Consider the following 19,616-nt stretch of genomic DNA (forward strand, 5'->3'; position numbering starts at 1 on the left):
GGGCGCAGGGCTGCGGCTCCCCCTGCACCCGCAGCTGGGTGCTGGACACTGCTTTCTCCTGCTGCCCTGAGTGCACCGCAGGGAGGGAAGCCTGAGCTCAAGCATGGGCCTCTGCAGCGGTGCCTCTGGCCAGGACCCCAGCACTCAGCATCCCACCTCAGGAGGTGGTTTAACAGGGACCAAAAAAAAAACCAACAAAACCAAAACAAACCCAAACCAGAAAAAAACCCAAAACAAATCCCACAATTTTTGACAGTGCGTAAGTAACAAACACGGTCCGTGTCCCCTCCTGTGCCAACCTTGGGCACCAGCTGCTGATGCCGATGCCAGGACTGCAGCAGTGTGCCTCACTCGCACCTTTGGCACCAGGCATCGCTCGCTGCATGGGTCCCCCAGGTCTGATCCTGGCAAGGGGCCAGCTGAGCTGTATAATCCCTGGGCAGGATGTGGCCGTTGGGTAGGGTCAGGCACAGGAATGGGCTAAGCAGGGGTCTGCCTTTGCTGTGCCGATGTGCCAGGAGCCCCAGGGACCTGCCAGCAAAGGGACTCAGTCTGGCAGCAGGACCTGCTGCATGCCGAGTGCACAGGCCGTGCCAGGACGTCACAGGAGCTACTGCAGGGATTTGACAATAGCCCTCAGGGTGTGGGGCGTCTCCGGGACGGAGGGAGATGCGCTGTAGAAGGTGTGGGTGTGATTTCTGCGCTGCTCTCGGAGGTATGGCGGGACAGATGAACTTTTGATGTGGAGGATCCTGGTGTCCATCACTTCGCAGTCAATCTGCATCATCACCTCATAGTCCTGCCCGTTGATCACATTCTCTGCAAAAATAAGGGGAGGAAAAAAGTTAGTTATCCCTGCAAGCTAGTGACCCAACAGCACCAAAAGCAGAGCTTTCTGGACCTTTTTTTGTCTGGAGCAGGAGATGGAGGGAATGAACCTCCTTCCTTTTTTTTTGCTGCTCCACACATGGAGCTTCCACTCACAAAGCGCAGCCCAAGCCTGCTCATGACACCTCAAAGGGCCCAGGCCACATTTAGCATGTGCAGTCACACCTAGAAATTAATGTAAGTCTTCTTTTGCCCTCCCTCATCTGCACATAATTACTGATGGAGTTTGCATTGTATAGCAGTTATTACCAAATTGTTGTTCTTGAGCCACTAAAGTGTAGGGGTGATTGAAGATAGGGCTTATTTAAGCAAGTGGAATGTTTCACCTTCTTTTTATTGGTTTAAGAATACTGTAACCCTCTTGACACTGAGGATCTAGAGGAATTGTTTCACCAGATTATTAATAAAGTTAAAATGCAATCTCTCAAAAGAATTAACTGTGCCTCATTACCATCCTGACCCAGCTGTTGTACTTGCATGACGTGGTGGTGGCATTGGACAAGGCCATTACCCTGAGAGACCTCCGGACATGGTGAGACCCCGGTGAACACACGGGACCCTGGCGCAAGGGCATGCAGGGCTGGATCACCCTGGCACAGCCCCGCACCGGGCACGTCTGCTGCTGCAGAAGCTCCTGGGCTTACAGGCAGAGGCTGTGCACATGGTGAGCATCTGCTGCCTGGATTTAAAGGTGGGAGACTATTCCCTACATAGACAGTGTGTCCAGGAATGTGAGAGCCCGGATCGGATTTCCAGGCACGACCAATCCTTGCCTTTCAGAGTCAGAAGACTGCCATCGGCAGGGTTTTCTTTCTGCGCTAAGGAGGATGGAAGATCACCTAATGGAAAGCGTATGGATTGGAGGAATGCAATATACATTACTAATTTTTACTGTTTTCCTGGATTAACTCTGACTCTGGATGACAGCTGACAACCGTGGCCGGACCCTCTCGTACCCCACAGCACCTGTAGAAGCTATTAGATCAAGTATGTCTGGTATAGTAATGAAAACCAAGAGCAAACCCTTGCTAAGGGGGCTGAGAGCCTGCAAGGGAAATCAAAGCTCCCACCTGCAGAAATGAAATGGAAAAAGCTCCATACGTGCCACCGAGTGACCGAGGCCAGGAGCAGCTGTGCATGTCTCTGTGCCGCTGACCCAAACACCCTGACAAGCACCTCGTCCCTCCCGGCCGTGGTTCTGCTGACAAAGCCCTGCCATAGCTTCGGGTGCTGTCTCCAGCTGGGACCCTTTTAGAGGCCATCCCTCCAGGTCACCCTTTCTCTCACCCTTTGGATGTGCTCTTGGTTCCCAGCCGATAGGCTCAGGACCAGACGGCCGAGGGGGCGGGGGTGGTGGTGCTGCTCAGGACTCAGGGGCTGCATGGGGCAGCAGAGGGGCACGAGGGGAAGCTGTGGGGGACAAAGAGCCTGGAGACAGCAAATGGGAACAAATCAGTTCCCTGTGAAACAGCAAGCCGAAAACACAGCTCCTCAGCTCTCACATTGCAGACAACAGCTTGATGGGACCCCAGCTATGTGAGAAAATGTGCTCCAAAGCCACAAGTGGGTGAGGTGGGATGGGAAGGCGGCCAGGGCCAAGAAAACCTCTCGGTAAGGCAGTAAGACTTTCCCGTGTCTGCCCGCAGCAGTCCACCCTGCGGGCTATCATTAGGCTCCCTGGCAGCGCACAGCAGGGCACAGAACGGCAAGGCCAGCGAGCAGCCCAGGGAGGCAGGGAGCCGCGCCGGGCCGGTGGCAGCGGGGAGCAGGGTAACCACATCAGCCCATCTCGGTCAGCTGGGATCCCCCTTCTCCCAGTGCTGACACAGGCTCTCTCTGTGATTAAGTGGACCATCATTAAGTAAGCCACAGCTCTGCTACCCTGTGCAAGAGGTGCTGTGTCTTCTGAGGCCACCACAGCTGAGATAGCTGGGAGGAATCACGCTCACAAGAAGTCTCTGGCCAGCAGGCATGGAGCGCACCCACACACCCAACTCAGACAGCCACAAAGTGCCTGAATGCTGCCCTGTGTCTGTGAATTAGCCCAGGAGTGACACTCAGGTTTAAAGACGGGTATCTGATTCTTTCCCCTTTTGTGTTGAAGGCATTGTCGATGAACAACTGCTGCAGAGAGTCTCTGCAAAGGCTCTTGTCTCACAGGGATCAGGACAGTAGCGGGAATGGCTCAATTCCCACTACAGACATTTCTAGCAGCCTTTCTCATTACCATTAGCATCAAACTAACTTAGGAGAGGAGGTGGGATTTTCCACAAAGACAGCAGTTACTGCTTCGTGATGCCGCTGGGCGCCTGGACCAGCTGTGTGGAAAGGAGCAGTCCGAAAGCCATGCCAGCCCTGGGATGCTTGGCCACCATCGGACAGCCCTGCCCTGCCCGGCCCACCCCAGCCCAGAAAGTGGAGGGGCTGACGCTCTGCGTAAGCCCACAAGGTGCTCTCAGTAAAACAACAGGCAAACGTGACCTGAATGCAGTCGGCGCAATCCGATGTTTGGAAAGACTAGCTCACTGTCAAAGGGGCAGGCATTGCAAAAACGATTCCACATGGCTCTGTCCTGAGCTCCATGCCATTAAACTGTTTCATGATCTGGATGAGGAATAGAGATCATACTTGTAGGATTTCTGGAAGATGCTGAACTGGAGAGAGTTCAACCACCTTGGAGTATTGGATTAGACTGCAGTTTCGATAAAGGAGAGAAGCTGTCCAAAATCTTCAGGATGCATTTCAACCAAGGCCAGAGCAAAGGACAATGCTCAGGAGAACTGGAAAACATGAGTACAAAATGGGGCTGGGCAGAAGCAATACAGAAAAAGCTTGAGGACTGCAGAGAATTGCTGTGGATAAGCCAACAGCATGATAGGATAGAAATTATCAGCTCGATTTCAAGAGAAACAGATTTATCTTTGACCAAGTCTATAACGACAATGAAATACAAGCCCTGGATGAAGCTGCCTCGAGAGACCAGAGAATAACGGTGACTGGCAGTTTTTAAGGAAAGGCTGGATGACCGCCTGGCAGACAAGACCCGGGGTACCTGACCCTCGCTCCACACAGGCACAGGCACTGGCAGTCGCTCGTGGTCCCTCTGGCCCTGCCTTTCTGTGAGCTGCAGGTGTCTGTTCATGACTGCAGCCCCTTAGGGCAGACTGCAGCCGATCATTCAAGAGCCCAGGTCCACAAAGAAGCCAACATAGGTCAACTGAGCTGCGACGACTGTCCATCTGCTCTTTGCTCATGACAAAGACACAGCAGTGCAAATTGGGCAAAGCCCTTACAGTGAGATTTGAGCTGATGTTTGCCACAGGGTAGGGATGCACACCTCCAGTGCCCACAGCTCAGACGACAGTGAGAACTGTGCCATGTTTCCTTGATGGTCACTTTAAATCCAATGGCTACGAACCTCGACATGTTCAGTTGTGCTATTCCTAATTCCTTGTCAGCAAGTGGGCAATATCTGGAGCAGGGCTGTGGATTCTCCATGCGACCCCGTGCTCTGACCTCATCCACAGAACAGTTGTGCCTGGTGAGTCCCACATCAGATCTTTTAAAAATAGCCCAATCAGGCTTTCTTTCCTTCTCCTTCCATGGGGCTGTCCAGCAGTACCAACATCTGGGAGACACCAGTGGAGCACAAGGTGGGTTTTCCAGACAGGCCCCGACGAGCGCTGAGCTCACCAGTTGCACGTGGCTGATCTCTGGAGGGGTCAGTCTACGTAACCAGTCCTTCCTCTCAACGCTCAGGTCAGCCCGTACTGCCCTGCCTCAGCACGCACCCATCACACCTCACAGGGAGGGAAATGCAGGCAGGGGTGCCTCTGACGGCAGGACTGACAGCCCGAAGCTCCTGCCCGCTGCCGCTGCTCGCTTGCTGGCTGGAAGGTCATCACTGACAACGTGCATTACCCAGGGCTGCTTAATAGCCCAGAGCAACACTGACACCAAATTATTTCTAAAGTTTATTGTGTTGAATTACCTATGACTTGATGTTTTGCGGGATTACATAAGTGAAAACACAGGAATGGATCTCCTGTAGAGGTGTCTGGATTTATAAATAGATTTATTGCTCCTCTTTGAAGTTCAGAACATACAGCCTCTCACCCAGTAGAGCCTCAGGCTTAAGAGGCGACCCTTCCGAGGCCAAAAGGCTGTGCCGCAGTTAATTATTTGTTAACAGGTTTAAAAGCCATGCTTCAGATGATAGACTATTTCAAATTAACAGCAAAGGCAATTGTGCCAAGTATTGCTGTTCTCTGACTGCAACTTCTCAAGGAGGCTCGCTGGTTTGCATGGGCTGTACCAAACTCCCGGCATGAGCTTGGTCTAGGGAACTGAAATCTAAAATTCCCCAGTGCTGCTGTCTAGGGTTTATGGCAGCTCCTCTTAAAAACAAACACGTTGCAAGATCCAACTGATGAAAGCTGGTCTGCAGTCCAAACCAAAAACATTTAGCAAATAAGGCTGAGGGTAACAACTACTGTTAGAAATTACCGAAAATGATGGAAGATTGTCTTCATATTTGAAGCACTAGATTTTCAAAATTCGCTTATTAGGAAGACCATAAAACCAAAGTCCTCCTTCTCCTCTTAGTAGTACTGACACGTATCAATCAGTTGAATGTTCAAGTGCCCATCTTTGAGATCAGACATCTACTTCTGTAAGAGATGCTGTCTCAGAGAAAGGCGGAGGGCCTGAGAGGCAGGCAATGAATACCTTAGTGTCTGTTCTGCAATAAGTCAGAACAAATGGTGATGTCAATTGTCTCTCTAGACTTAAATTCTACAGACAACAGTGGGCTGTTTGGCCCTATGGACGTAGTCACAGGACGGAAACACGTTATATTCTGGTAATTTACCCTTTCCCACTTACATATACCTTCTGCAAAAAGCTTTGCTGTAGGAAAATGCTTGTCTTGAAAACTGCACAGTTTGCAGAGAGGCTGAAACAGAGCTCCCCTGAAAAGCCACCTGACCTTGCTGAAGGGTTTCAAGGCTGTAACCAAACACCATGGAAGAGCTTTGCAGCTTTCCAAAGGTGTGCTCACGTCTTAGGTATGTTGATACAGCCTTGTTGTACCAGATCAACTATGAATTTTACCTTACTCTGGGCAGTCCCACAGTGGACTACCCACAAAAGTGTTCTGTCATATCAATACTGTATAATTCAGGGTCTGGGCCACTGATTTGACATCCCCAATCCCCAGACTCTTTTCTAAGGCCCCAATTGCCTTTGCAGTAGATAATCCATGTACCTACTGGCTGGTTTCTTAGTAGATGACTTGTAAAAGTGGTCAGAACCTGCCTGGCTCTACTCCCACTGTGCTCACTGAATACATATTTAAGCTAGTGTCAGCCACATAGATTTGGACTACATGTCCTCACTTCTTCTGGTAAGATACAGGATGGGAAATCACTTGCCCCATCTTTACTTTAACTACCTGTCTTTGTCAGTAAGGCTAGAGGATCATCCCCTCCTTGTGGACAACAACATAGAGTGAATTTGCTATCCATGGAACTAGTTTAGTTGATGCCAAAGTAGGTGTCAGGGAATTATCTCTGCATAAGGTGATACAAAGCCAGCAACTCTTTTAAAAACATCTTTGCTGAACAGCTACTCACGCCCTTTATACACTCCACATCTCCTTCTAACAAGAAAGTTTGTTTTGCCACACCAGATCCCAAAGACAGTCTGTGTCGGTGTTCATCTACACTTGGAGCCCCTTCTGCGGTCCCATCTATCACACCAGCAGGAAGCAAGGCAGCTTTCAAAGAGCCACCAGATGTGTTCCAGTACCTGGTTGCTTTGTGCTAGCTGTGCCAAGCTGACGATGCTAAAGTTTGGTTTAAAGAATGATTTAGCACCAAATTACCCAAATAATTTATACTGCAACCTGCCCTGGCCCAAAACAGAGCTTATGTTTAGGGCAGCACTGAGTTCAGAAAGCGCAAGCTTCAGAAGAAGATGAGGGCACCAGCTGCACGCAGCTCTGGGGCTGGTCTGTTGAAGGGCTGCAGCTGTCCCCAGACAACAGTCAGGGGGTTTTCTCCACACTGTCACTTCTGTGATCTTCCATCTCATCTCTGGTGAGCAGCCCTGACTGTCCTACCCAGCACATCTGGACAATGTTTCCGTCTGAAGGGTTGGTATACACTACCAAATAAGTGTATAAACGAAGCAATGTTACTGTAACAGCTACACAGACTAAAAATACACTCATTGCAACAACGCAGCAGGGTTCCTAAAACATTTACAGATTTGCTTGTTAGGATTATTTGAGGCAAGGGAAAAAGTTATATTGTGACCCAAATAACTTCTCTTTTTAAAAGTGAATTCCCGCTTGGAACTATTTCCAAACAAACCACTTGCAATGGTCTCACCTCTGTGGACTCAGCTGTCCTCGGTCCCTGACACAGCTTAAGTGAGATCCTGGCCATTTCAGTTCTCCAGGTTTCTAGCACCTCTCAAACAGCGAGCCAGGCTGCTGGGTCAGAAACACCGGATCCACACAGTCAAAGTCATTTTAATGAGCCATGAGGTGACAGCAAGGAGACAGGGTCTCTCCCCATGTCTAAGCTGTTGGAGCATTGGTGCCAGGGGGTATCCAAGGGGGGAGATATATAAATATACAGGCACAAGGGGTAAGCGAGAAAACTGGAGCAAACAAGCTCTCTGTGGCCTCCTAAGTAAATAATGGAGCCACAGGAGATATCGGCACTGGCTGTGGATGAGGAACACAACATGCCCTTAGCTTACAACGCTATGGGATCTTTGGAAAAGGCCAGTGCCTGTGGGCAATGGGGCCAGTGGCAGATCTGCGCCACATGGTGCTTTGCAGTACTTGGTCCAGACTGGGAGGTCTTGGGGAGAGGGAAGGAAAGTTGGGTCTTCCCAGGGACCATTTCCCACCTGATCTCCCACCTCCTCTTCCAATCTTCTCTCATGCTGCACAGTCTCTTCGCTCTAAGCAAAGGAGCATAAGCTGCAGAGGAGAGCGCCCAGTGTGGATCTACTGTGACTGCCCTTGTAGTTTTGGAGAGGGAGCCAATGGCCATCCCAAGAAGAGAAGATCAGAATCAACAGTGTTGACCCTTCCAGGCACATCATTTAATGCTCCCTCAGGTAGAACACTTCTCAGAAATACCGAGCCATTTTTGAAAGCACTGGCTGTGCGTATGCGTGTTATTGGGAGGGTATCATTGTTCCGGGATGGCTATATTTGAAACCTAACCAGCTGGGGCGATGCTAATGACAAGGGAAAAAAAAAAGAAGAGAAAACACAGACAAGGGGCAAAGTAGTTCTGCTGCACAGGAAACTCTTGGGAGTGAAGGGAAGAGGCTGGAGAAAGAGCAAGTCTGTTAGGCAGAACCGTCACATGCCTGCTTGAGAGGCACAAACTATAAACAAACTCCCCACACAGCCTGCATACCCACTTATAAGACAAATAACTACACAGGAGCGTGGTCTAGAAGGGCATTCCAGTAGAGGCTTCTTTCAAGAACAAGGGCTGGAGGGTTTGTCCCAGCACAGCACATAGGGGACTGCTCCCTCTGAGTGCAGCAGGGAGGGACACGGCATGGGCATGGTCCCTTCGGTCCCCACCACGGGCCTAGCATCCTACAGATGCTGTTAGAGCCGGAAAACCTTTCTGGCCCTATGCTACCTTCGGTTTTAAATGCCAGCAAGGTCCTCCTTTTCCCGCTATGCTGGTAGACTGGCCGCTCTCCTTTTCTAGCCTTGGTACTGCCTAAGGAATTAGTACTGCTCGCTGTCCTGCACAGGCAGGAGAACAAAGTCCTGGCAGCAAAGTCCCATCCAACCTGTCCTTCTGCCTCTAACAGTGACCAGTAGCACAACCAAAAGTCAGGGCAAGTGTGTACTTTTGGTGATACATGAAATAGTAAATAACTGCTTCCTAGCTACCTTATCTACATCATTCTTCAGGTTCTGTTACAACCCTTCCCTCAGCCATCACTGTCAAATTCAGTAGTCGCTGTGGCAAGGAAGCTGTTACACTTAATGCTCATTCATGTTGCTTTTTTTCCTGCATCTTTCATTGTTTTATATATATCTATAAACATCTATAACCAAAAAATGTATAATATTGAAGATGAGGACTCAGCAGGGCTGTAAAGATGGTTCACGTTTTGTTTTCTACTCCCTCTCTAATAAATTATAGTGCTCTTCTTCCTCGGCTAACCCAACACTTCAGGGAAGGATGTGCAGTGGCTCCTCTGAGCAGAAACAGCTCCGTTAGAACTTGCCATTGTGCGTTTGGTCAGGAACATTTTTCCCACGCAAATTCCTTTGTATTTTTTCCACACCAAGTTCCACCTGATCACTCCCTCCCAAGATCTTCCCGCCTGTGCCTGGAGATGCAGGGGCATCTCCCCAGCACAGACCTGCGTGGGACTCTACTGGTAACATTCCCTTCATTGCAAAATGTGACCATCTGTTTCCACCTTTTATTTACACCTTTTAGAGAGATACTAATCCAGAAGTGAGCCTTCCCCCTTGCCTCACAAAAGCTTGCTTGCTTTTAGCAGTCGCTGAAGATCTACCTCTTTCCAAGTTCTCTGAACACTCAGGTATGTTATTGTGCCGAAGAGACCACCCTTATCCTCACACTCGCTATCCCTCTGAGGCCTCCAATGGAGCACTAAGGCAGCACTTTCCACTGCAGAAGCTGTGCTATTTCTTCCCAATCTATCATACGTACCAGGGCGTGCTCAACTCTCACAGATTCAGCCAGCTAGTGCAAAAGTGAGACTTGATTTTTTACGGTTCCTGAGGCCATGTTAAAAAACTTTGCCTTATTTGCCACTTGCTATTCTCCTGATATTTATATAGCCTCAATGGTTAACACCAGCACAAGAACTTTTTGCTCTTTCCTTCAACAGTGCTGACTTCAACTTTAAGTGCTCTTTTACACCTTGGTCCTCTACAGGCACTAGAGATTCCCTGGCAGGCTTCCTCTGAAAAATGTTTTCATTATTTTTTTATGCCTCAGGCATGCTGTTCCTCAATATCTTTTTCTGGCTTGACTTCTTATGGTTTGACATTTAGTCTGCCAGAAATTGTCCTCTTTTTTCTGTTCCCTCATTTGGCTACAATATCTATTGTTTCAAAGATATCTTCTTACTTCTATGAATCGACTTTAATGTGTTACTTAGGCCTGCTGGACTTTTTAGGGTCCTTTTAGACTTTTGCAGCGAGTTTTTAATCTTTACTCCATCTCCATAACATTTGCCAGCATTTTACCCTATTGGTTTTTCTTTTAGTATCTTTTCCTATTCTTATTTAACCCCTACCTTTGAACTGTAGGATGTACTTCACCAGTTCAATTTGTAGGCACTTACTGATGAAATTGATTTAACGATTTGATTTCATTTTTTTTTTCAAGAGGAAGCATCACTTTTGCATTGACATGGACCTTCTCTATCACCCAATATCATTTGTATCCTAGTGTTAAAGTGTCTCACTGATTTAAGAGTGAAAGCTGGTGAGAGTCTGTATTCACTTACAGTTGAAATGTCTTTATAGGTTGGATGGTATCCAAAGAGTGAGCTGAATTTTCCACCTGTCTCACTTGGATACATAAAATTACCTCATTTATTTAGATACTGTGATCAACTCTTGCTCGTAGAGGAGTATTTTTAACACCATCTCTGTGAAGCTTCTGTCTGTGTGGGGCAAGCGCTTCCCTCCACATGAGCTTCTCTAATTCAATGCATTTGCCAGCTAATTAAAAAAAATCATACACATATGCTGCAGAGTGTCTATCCGAATGTGGCATGCTAATAAAAGTGAGATGTCCGTTTCAAAGATTTCTGGCTCTCAGCTACAGCAACAGGAGATTTACAGCCTTAATGTGTAAGTCCTGCTCTGAAACAGAGGTGCCTTCTTTCTCGTAGTGAGGGGCAGCTTGGGCTGGCAACCATTTCTTCACCCACCTCCACCCAGAAGGCATTTGTGCTGTACAGGGATATGCCACGGTCTCTTCATCAGGGGTTACTACAGGATAAGACAGGGTGGAGGTCCATGATTTACAATGAAGGGGTGGATGACCAAAAATGCCTTTCAGATGCTCAGAGTGTATTTTTCAAATGCTTTCCTACAGCAACCCTGCTACAAAGGACCAAGCCCAGAGGACGCCCAGGAAGCAGAAGGTAATGTGGACTGTATGAAGAGGCCGAGGAACGCTGCGGAGTGGAGGACAGACCTGGGATATGAGAAGGTGGCAAAAGCCTCCTTGCCCTGCTGGCGGCAGTCTCCTTAGAGACTGCAATCCAAACACTGAAAAAGACCGTCTTGGACTGCTGTGTTTGTACTAATCTCTAGGTTTACTCCAGTGATGTTCTCAAGACAGAACTCATAAATGTGAACCTCCTCTACCAGCTCTGTTGCAGTTTTTTATGTTTTTACAGGGTGAGCTCATTACAGATAATTATGTTTCAGATCACTGCAGAAAGAAAGAGCCACTAGAGTTGGCCTGTGTATCACAAACAAAACTCTGTTTGCCACCTATCATTTAACACTAAGAGGAATTATGTAATCTTGAATTTACAACATTTGAAAATGTATTAAGGCAGATCAGCTTGGCTCCAGGCTAGAATTATGATGTGCTGCACAAACACAGTTCAATGTAGCCGAGATGGCGACGGTCATCTCACAGACAGGGATGAACATTTTCTCTTTGCTTTGCGGCACAGCTCTCAGCACAGTGTTCTCTGGGAAGCTTGGAGGGAGAGCATACCTACACGGCAGTATCAGCATCCAGCGTCAACAAGCATCTAGAAGATGGGGTCCCTGCAGCGAGACACATACCCGTTCAGTTCTAAACCGAATTTGGCTCCTTCTGCAACTCCATACTGGCATCTAATGTCATGGGTTTCTTTTTTCTTCTACTTTGTGGATTTTATAGAAGTGTGTCTTTTATATGGAAAAAACAATCTGGTGTAATAACTCAACACTGGCATTGGAAATACTAAGTATGAAGTCCAATTAGTTTATGACTCATTCTCTAGCCCCTTCATGAACAGCATGTTCCCAAGAAAATGCCATCTGTAACATTTATCCTGTCTATACAGGGCAGACCAGTCACACTGGGGCTTGGCCTGCTCTATCACACAAAACACGAGAGAGATTCTTTTTCATATTAACGAAGAGGCAAAAAGGCACAGAAGATCCTCTGAAATCATCTTCCTGTTCTTTTGAATACATAAAAATAGGTTACTCGTTTAGCAGTTTAGGTAAACAGCTTGTTATGAAAAGCCATTGGGGAATAAGCCTTTATGATTTCATTTCTTGATCGTTTCCCGTCTAACTAAATAAACATGAACTCAAGTGACACAGATTCCACTACTTTTGTACACAGATCCTTGAATGATTTCTTTCATACTTTTTTGAATAATTTAAGCTTTTCCTTCCTGTCAAAGACAACATATATTAACAGACAACAGTTGGGGAGAGCAGTCTCTCAAAGACAACAAAATCTGTTGAAGACTTGTATTTACAGTTGAACCTAGGAAATGCTCAATTCTGATGTTCAAAAGTTTGGGGGTGGGATTCTGTTTTGATAAACTGCGCTCTTACATCACTTTGAAAAGAGAACAGGACTGAGAATAGCAGCATCTTTATAATATGACTAAAATCTGTCATTAAAATTCCTTGATAAAAAATGTTCTGCCATGATTTCACTCCTGACTTCTACAGCACAGCTTCACATAAGCACAAGAGCTGATGTACACCTGTGACATTAGCAAATCATCCTAATTACAGCAGAACCACAGTAACTTGACATGCTTCTTGTCCATGACTGTACACAGCAGATAGTAAACTCTCCCCGTTTCTCAGTCCAGTCTGTTGCAGTAAGATCTAACCAAGAGCTAACCATGGCTTTGATTTTTTCCTTGGTCAGGCTTCACCAAACTACTTTTATTCCTCAACTGGCAGCTCAAGAAGCAGAAGGGTGGCATTTTCAAAGTGGACTGTAGACTTACAGCACGGAGACATTCTCCGATATATTTTCCTACATCTTGGTTTAGAGGTCTTGATGCTTTGAAGCATTCTCAGTGAGCTTCCTAAAAAACCTTAGCAGCCACCCTTCTTTCATCTCACAGATAGGCTGTAATCCTACTTACACAACTTCCAGACCGTTCTGCTCATACACCATAGCTTGTAAGGCTGTGCTGAGTTCTCAGCACTTTCTGCTAAATCCAGATATGAAAGCAGAAACAGTAAGGGAAGTATCTCTACAGATCATGCTTGTGTAGCCAAGAGATGTGTTCTCTGTACCTACAAGAGTGGCATGAGTTTCTCAGTCTGAGGCCATGGACAGCAGCTGTGAGAGGGAGCCACAGGGACTAAGACTTGGCCTCTAAGCACGATGAGAAGAATGAACCAACAACAGCTAGAGATAGCTGGGGCCGTTAGCTTCCTGGAAATCAACCTGAAGCTATTCAAAGTGAGAGAGAAGGCTACTCAAAATGTTAAGCAGCAACCTTCAGGGAAGTCAGCTGCCCTTACGTGGTATGTATTGTTTTAGATCTTCCTCATTCAACGACTGACGGGGGATTCTGCATCTTGCTCTGAAAGACAGAAATGGCATCTTCTGTTTGCTTGACCCTGAAAGGCAGAGGAAGTTGGAGACTTTATTTATTCAGCCCCAAGACATGGGAACTTACAGAACATTGTCACTTCCCAAAGAGCTTTTGTTTTTATTTTCCTTCTCAGCCTGTGTGGGTTCTGTTTGCCTTATGGATTTTTCATAGAGAGTTTGCTACCAGCCTTGGACATCTGTGAGTGGCTTGCACATGGCTGTCAGTTGAAAGAAAGTTCTTTGAAGCCGCATGCAAATAATCATGCTGCTTGATGTCGCTGCAGAAATCGCTCCAGTTTTGATCAAAAAGCTTTACCACTAGATCTCTTATTGACTTTTTAAATTAGAACATGTATTATTTCAGAGCACTTTTGAAGTCTGTTACATTAGCATGGTGAGGGAGGCTAGGAAGGAAGGCTGAGAGAAGTGATCACGATCAGAAGCTGGCCAACACAACAGAGCACATGGACTTTGCAAAACTCACCATAAACTTCACAGTAAATTTCTGCCTTTAGGAGACTATTTTGCTGTTGTGTTTCATGACAAAAAGCAACTCTTTAGAGAACAGGGCTCCTTAAGAACTCAGGAACATACAGGTTACAGAGGGTCAGGCACACAAACAGTTACCTCAAAGGCAGACTGAAGACATGTCCCATTGTGTGGCATTAGACTAAGGACCTATCCAGAACATTTGTGAAAAGATTCAAAACTCTCTCTGTCATGGCTGCCAATTCCCAGAAAATGAGCCTTCAATCTCACCAGGGGCTTTCGCATCAGGTCTCTCACTTTTGTTTGGCTGAGAGTGCAGTGACCAACCCTCAATTTAGAGAGGGCAAATGACGGAAGGACTGTCACATAAAAGGAACCGTTTTGCACAGGGATCCTAAGAAGAAAAAAGGCCTTTTTGGTCTTTGTGCTGCTGCTAAGGCCACCAGTACTCACGGTGAGTACACACCTGCACAGACGTTTACAGCTCCTCCAACCAAGAGGAAGTGCAAGCTGTGAGATTACCTAACCTAATCCTAGGGAGAAATGCATTAATGAAAGTGGCTTTTTGGGCTAAACGTTAAATGCTATCTCCGACACTGAATGACTGCACATATGTTCTCACTTGTGTGTGCTGCAAGGAGAGGACTACTGGTGGTGTGTGCTGCGCTGCAAAGCTGCAGGCGTCCTGCAGAGACAAAAGGCTTGTGCTTGGGGTAGGAAGAGTAGCTTAGCTATGCTGTACTCTATAGATTATTTTGATCCAAAGATCGATGTTATAACCCACTGCATTTTTTACAGCAGTTAAGTAAATAGAAGGCTAATGGCAGATGTTTTCATTTAAACTTCAAGAAAGGCACTGCCTATATGTCAATTTGGAATTGGTGTAATGAGCCAACAAGACTCTGAATTACAATAAAAGCAAATTTAGGAATGAAATCTACTGGAGACTTAACTGGTCTCAAGTGCATAGTTAGATTTCTAGAATAATAGCTGCAATCCAGCATAACAAACATGAATTGCTTAAAAACAAAAGCCAGAGTTTAACTGTAAATTGCAGTTGGCTTTCATTCCCATGAGAAACTGCAAGATATTTCTTCTTGGAGTAACTTCTCCATAAAGGCACACCAATGGTGCCCCCAAAACCACGCACAGCGGGACTAGAACTACCCAGTTGTGCCTTTTTCCGCTCCAGGCTTACCAACCTAAGGTCCTTAGGTACCATCAGGCAGATTTTCTGTGAGTATCACTTGTGTCTACAAATGCTGGGGCTTTGTTGTTGGGCAGAGGCAGGTCAAAACACGGGCATGGCTGGCTGCAGGGGCCATGGGGAGAGCTGTACTGAGGGACAGCCAGCAGGGAAATAGGAGAAGGGGAAAGGGCTGAGAGAGCATCTGGGGAGGCAGAAATGGAGGAGCTGACAGCAAGTACCAGCTGTGAACTGGGGGTGGTGGTGGGAGGGGGACCAGCAAGCTTAGAAAGGGACCTGGAACAGGGTGGGGAAGAAGGAAAAGAGGGTAAGAGGGGGAGGATTAACATGTACCAATGTGTGACAAATTACTATACTTAAAAAAAAAAATTAACACTTAAACATACCTAACATATGTTAACATATTAAAATATTTAAACATATTTCTGTCTACCTGGACAGAAGCCCTCAGTGGGGATTTTGCTGGCTTACCCTCATGCTCGCAGAGGAGCATGGGCCATTCAGGCTGACCAGGAGAAGGAGCACATAGGAGAAAGTTACAAGGTAATGGCTGTTTTTACTCTTATCCAACATACAACAACTGAATAGTTTTCATCGAGTTTTCATCTTGAAAATTAATAACGTACTGTTATTGCTTTGTCCAATATGTTCTCTTAAACTTCCATCTTACTGAATGCACACGTGCGCACCCATCTACTATAAAATTTTCTGTTGAGATTTGCCATTAGCTGCAAAGCACTAGGACTGCCACTGGCCAGACTTACCCCAACTCTTCCCTCCAAGAAAAACTCTTCAAACTGCAAACATGATTCTGCTTTGTACACTGGTGAAAACTGCCAGACCAATCACGCAGAACCATGTCATTAACCTCCATACTGAGACATACAGGACAGCAACTGACAACTCATTTTACTTCCTAATCTTTGTCCGTACCTGTTCTCTGTCCCTACAGCCGGTGGTGGGAACGGCTCAAGTCAGCAAAAGCCAGTCTCTAGCAAAGCTCAGAACGCACTCAAGTAATCAAACTGCGATCAGAAAAGGATGACAGTCCTGCTGGGAAAAGACTGTCCAAGCAGGTCAAAGGGTTCTCAGCTGAACTCAAAGCTGTTTCACATTTGGAAACAGTGTCATGGGTAAACTTTAGTACACAGACAATAAAGATCCTGTAGAAGAAAGTAAGTGATGAAGTTCTGAAAATGTTTCAAAGCAAAGGCCAGTTCACTTGGATTTCCTTCATCTCCTCTGCCAGGGCTGTGGCACCAAAAAGGAAGGGCAAGTAAGCGGCAGTGGAAAAGGTTTCCTTCTTCCACAGAAATCTGGCTGAGGCACGAGAAAAGGCAGGAGGGGACAAGTTCTTTCACTGAAAGTTTTGCCAATTCCTCCCAGGGAGACCCGTCCTCTTCTAGCAGCCAACTCTCTGCAGGTGGACAAAGAATTAAGGTGGGCTTAAAAGAACAGCAGACAGCTGGGAGGAAAGCTTTGTTGTCAGCTAGCTTCCAGATGCTTGTTCAGGACATGCTCAGTCCCCACGGAGGCAGAATAGGGTGGAGAAGCAATGTTCTCAAAGGAGAGAAATGGGTTCTTCTCCAGGCAGAATTTTTTAGGGAATCATCTCCTCCAGGTCATCTACTAATAATCAAATTAAAAATCAAGCCAAGTCACCTACTGGCTCTTGTGTATCTTGTAATTTTTTTTCCTAATACCTGGCTGAGTGTCACAGAGGAAGCAGTGTTTGATGCCATTGTTTACTTAATGCTATCCCTGTGTCTCATCTGTTTCAACATCTCTGCCCAAATCCCTGGATGTTTTTTTATTTCCTGGATTATGCTGATGTTCTGTAGAAAAATCCCAAAGAACTCAACTAACTATAATTTCACAATGTTTCGTTATTAATGAAGGATAAGATGTCACTGGATTCTGATGTGTATTTTCCAAATTATATTTACTCCAACAATTGAACAGTTATTTCAAGCAAAACAAGACTCAGCAACATGTTAAGAAGAAGTACTTTGTATACTTGTTCCTCAAGTGATAAAGTGCTCATTTGCACATGATAATTCAGCTCAGCCAGGAAAGGATTTTTGTAATGGACATGAAAAGGGAGTTTCAGGCAGATAAATGCTAAAAATAATTCTGATATATCTAATAAAAATTCAGCTAAGATAGCTGGTTATAGATTATCACACTCAACCTACTGTACTGCACGGGAAAATGTAATTATCAAAACATTTAAAGCCTGAACTGACTTTTTTTTTTTTCTTAGTTTATGGAAATTTGCATCATCAGATAATGTTTTTGGCATGCTTGAATTTAACAAAAACATTTGGGTTTATGATTCATTCGTACTGTAAAACACGTAAGTTTTAAAAAAGCATTAAGTGCACAGATATTCAGAAAGTAAAGTTTATACTGTTACAGGGTTCATGATGAGTTTGATGACTGTGACAGTGACCCTGTGCCCCAAACATGTCCTAACTTGGCAATTCCTCCCCATATGAATTAATGATATATTTATACAGTTCATGTCCTGTCTCTCATATGGGACTAAAATGCAGGTCAAGAACATTTCTGTTTGTTAATAAGCCTGTGCCCCTAGTGCGAAGCTGTTTTCTCTGCTGTCCTGCAGCACTGTAACATGATTATTATTAATCCTGACCATGCACTGCTGAGAGGTCCCACTCACACTGAGTGTTGTATAACAGAGTGGTAAACAGCTGAGGAAGCCGATGGAAGGCAGACAGCATCCTAACAAACCAGTAAGGCCAAGGAATTTGCCCTGCTAAGCAGGCGTAGGAGGAACCCAAATGAGAGAATGAGGACAGTCTCCACACTCGATGGGATCTTTGTAGCCACCAAGTTAGAGAAGCTGGACCACATTCAAGTAACCCTTAACCAGCTGTGTATAAATCACCGGGACTGGATAGCACCACCCCTCTCCTTGAAGGAGCTAGAATGAGATACCACAGAACTGCTGGCCAAGTCACGCAGCCTCTCATTACAGTCTCGGCAACCAGGCACTGGTGATTTGCCAGCACCCTAGCTCCAGTGAGGACTCTGGTAACTAAGGCCCAGTAATGACCAGCCTGACTTGTTTTTCAAAGCTAAAATGACAGACATTTGGTCTAAGTTTGGTTTCCATGTACAAGTCAGGCACATCTCTTTGTATTATTCTCCTATCGTTCTCTTTCTTGTTTTGGACTTACCATTGATGTTTACAGCTGGCAACACTATAGACATCTTTGGTCTTCTGGTCTTGTTATGTGTAGTGGCTGGCAATAACAGGTGGTCCTGAAAAACAGGGGAAAAGATGTGTTAAATCTACCCTGGAAGTACAGAGCTGGGTAAATTCCTTTCCATTCTGTCTTACAGGCATTCCACATAAAACTATTTATGACAGCTTAGCAAATTCAAATTGTTGAAGGAGTCTTCCAAAAGTCACATCAATTGCTCATGCTGTGCAACCGAGAAGAAATCCCTATCGCGTGCAGCAGAATATGAAAAAGCCTTGATCATATGGAAAGAGATGGAAACTACTATTGAGCCCTCATTCAACAGAGTACTTACGTATATGATTAAAGTAATTTCACTTGACTTCCAATGATATTTAAACATGTGGTTAAAGGCTTTGCTGAACTGGAGCCTTTACTTGCAGTACTCTTTGCTTTATACATAAATGTCATCTTGCTCTATCTATGACAACCTCTACACCACATGCCTCGTGCAGTAGGACTGTACCAGTCTGGGTTGTGATGCGGTACGAAATATGAGCTCTGCTGACAAAACCTACCAGGTTTTGATGGCAAAACTGTCCTTTAGTAGCTTATCTCAACTGTGAGGTGGCTGGGTGCTGCTGTAAGACAGCAGTGTTCAAACTAACTACCCTGGGTTTTAGCAGTGGAAGCTCCATCTGCAGGAGATGCCCTAGATATGGACCTGACCTGCAGCCTTTTTTTCCTTTTTTTTTTGCTGTTGCTGAATTCAAATTGCTCAACTTGCAGCCTGGGAAAATATGGTTCTTCCCTTCTCAACGGAAATAACAGAACATAAAGTGCCAGTCCAGGCATCTCCCGTATTATTGTGCTATGCTGATCTAGACGGACCAAAGAAAGACAACTATGGACGAGTGAAGCTTCCCATGCCTTTCAAAGCTTAGCTTCCCTGATGGAAGGTTGCCTCACTGCACCATCTCCGTATGCAGTGAGCACTGTGAGGGAAGCATATCTGCAGTCTCTTAGTAATTAGGAACAAAAGACTGTGTTTATATAATTGACAAATTGACTTAAAATTTCTAACTCAGGCTCTAAGTGAAACAAAAACCAGTCAATCACTAAGTATCTTTTCCAGGTCCCAAAGAATTAAGGGAAAGGTTTATTTTCCCAGGCCCTGTGTTTGCCTCTCTCCCAATCCCAGCAATGCCA

At 45.9% G+C, this 19,616-nt stretch overlaps 1 protein-coding gene across 1 annotated transcript in view; it reads right to left on the bottom strand.

Annotated features, from left to right (window-relative positions):
• Positions 1-610: 610 nt before the first annotated feature.
• ATF6 (activating transcription factor 6) overlaps positions 611-19,616 on the bottom strand; it is a 76,944-nt gene continuing 57,938 nt past the window's right edge. Inside the window, exons 13-14 of the mRNA XM_009704995.1 lie at positions 18,402-18,486; positions 611-819 (exon numbers count right to left, since the gene is read on the bottom strand). Of these exons, the coding sequence (XP_009703297.1) occupies positions 611-819; positions 18,402-18,486 (294 nt within the window). The remainder of the gene's footprint in view (positions 820-18,401; positions 18,487-19,616) is intronic.

This window comes from Cariama cristata, unplaced genomic scaffold, assembly GCF_000690535.1.
Source record: "Cariama cristata isolate BGI_N322 unplaced genomic scaffold, ASM69053v1 scaffold33147, whole genome shotgun sequence".
NCBI lineage: Eukaryota > Metazoa > Chordata > Aves > Cariamiformes > Cariamidae > Cariama > Cariama cristata.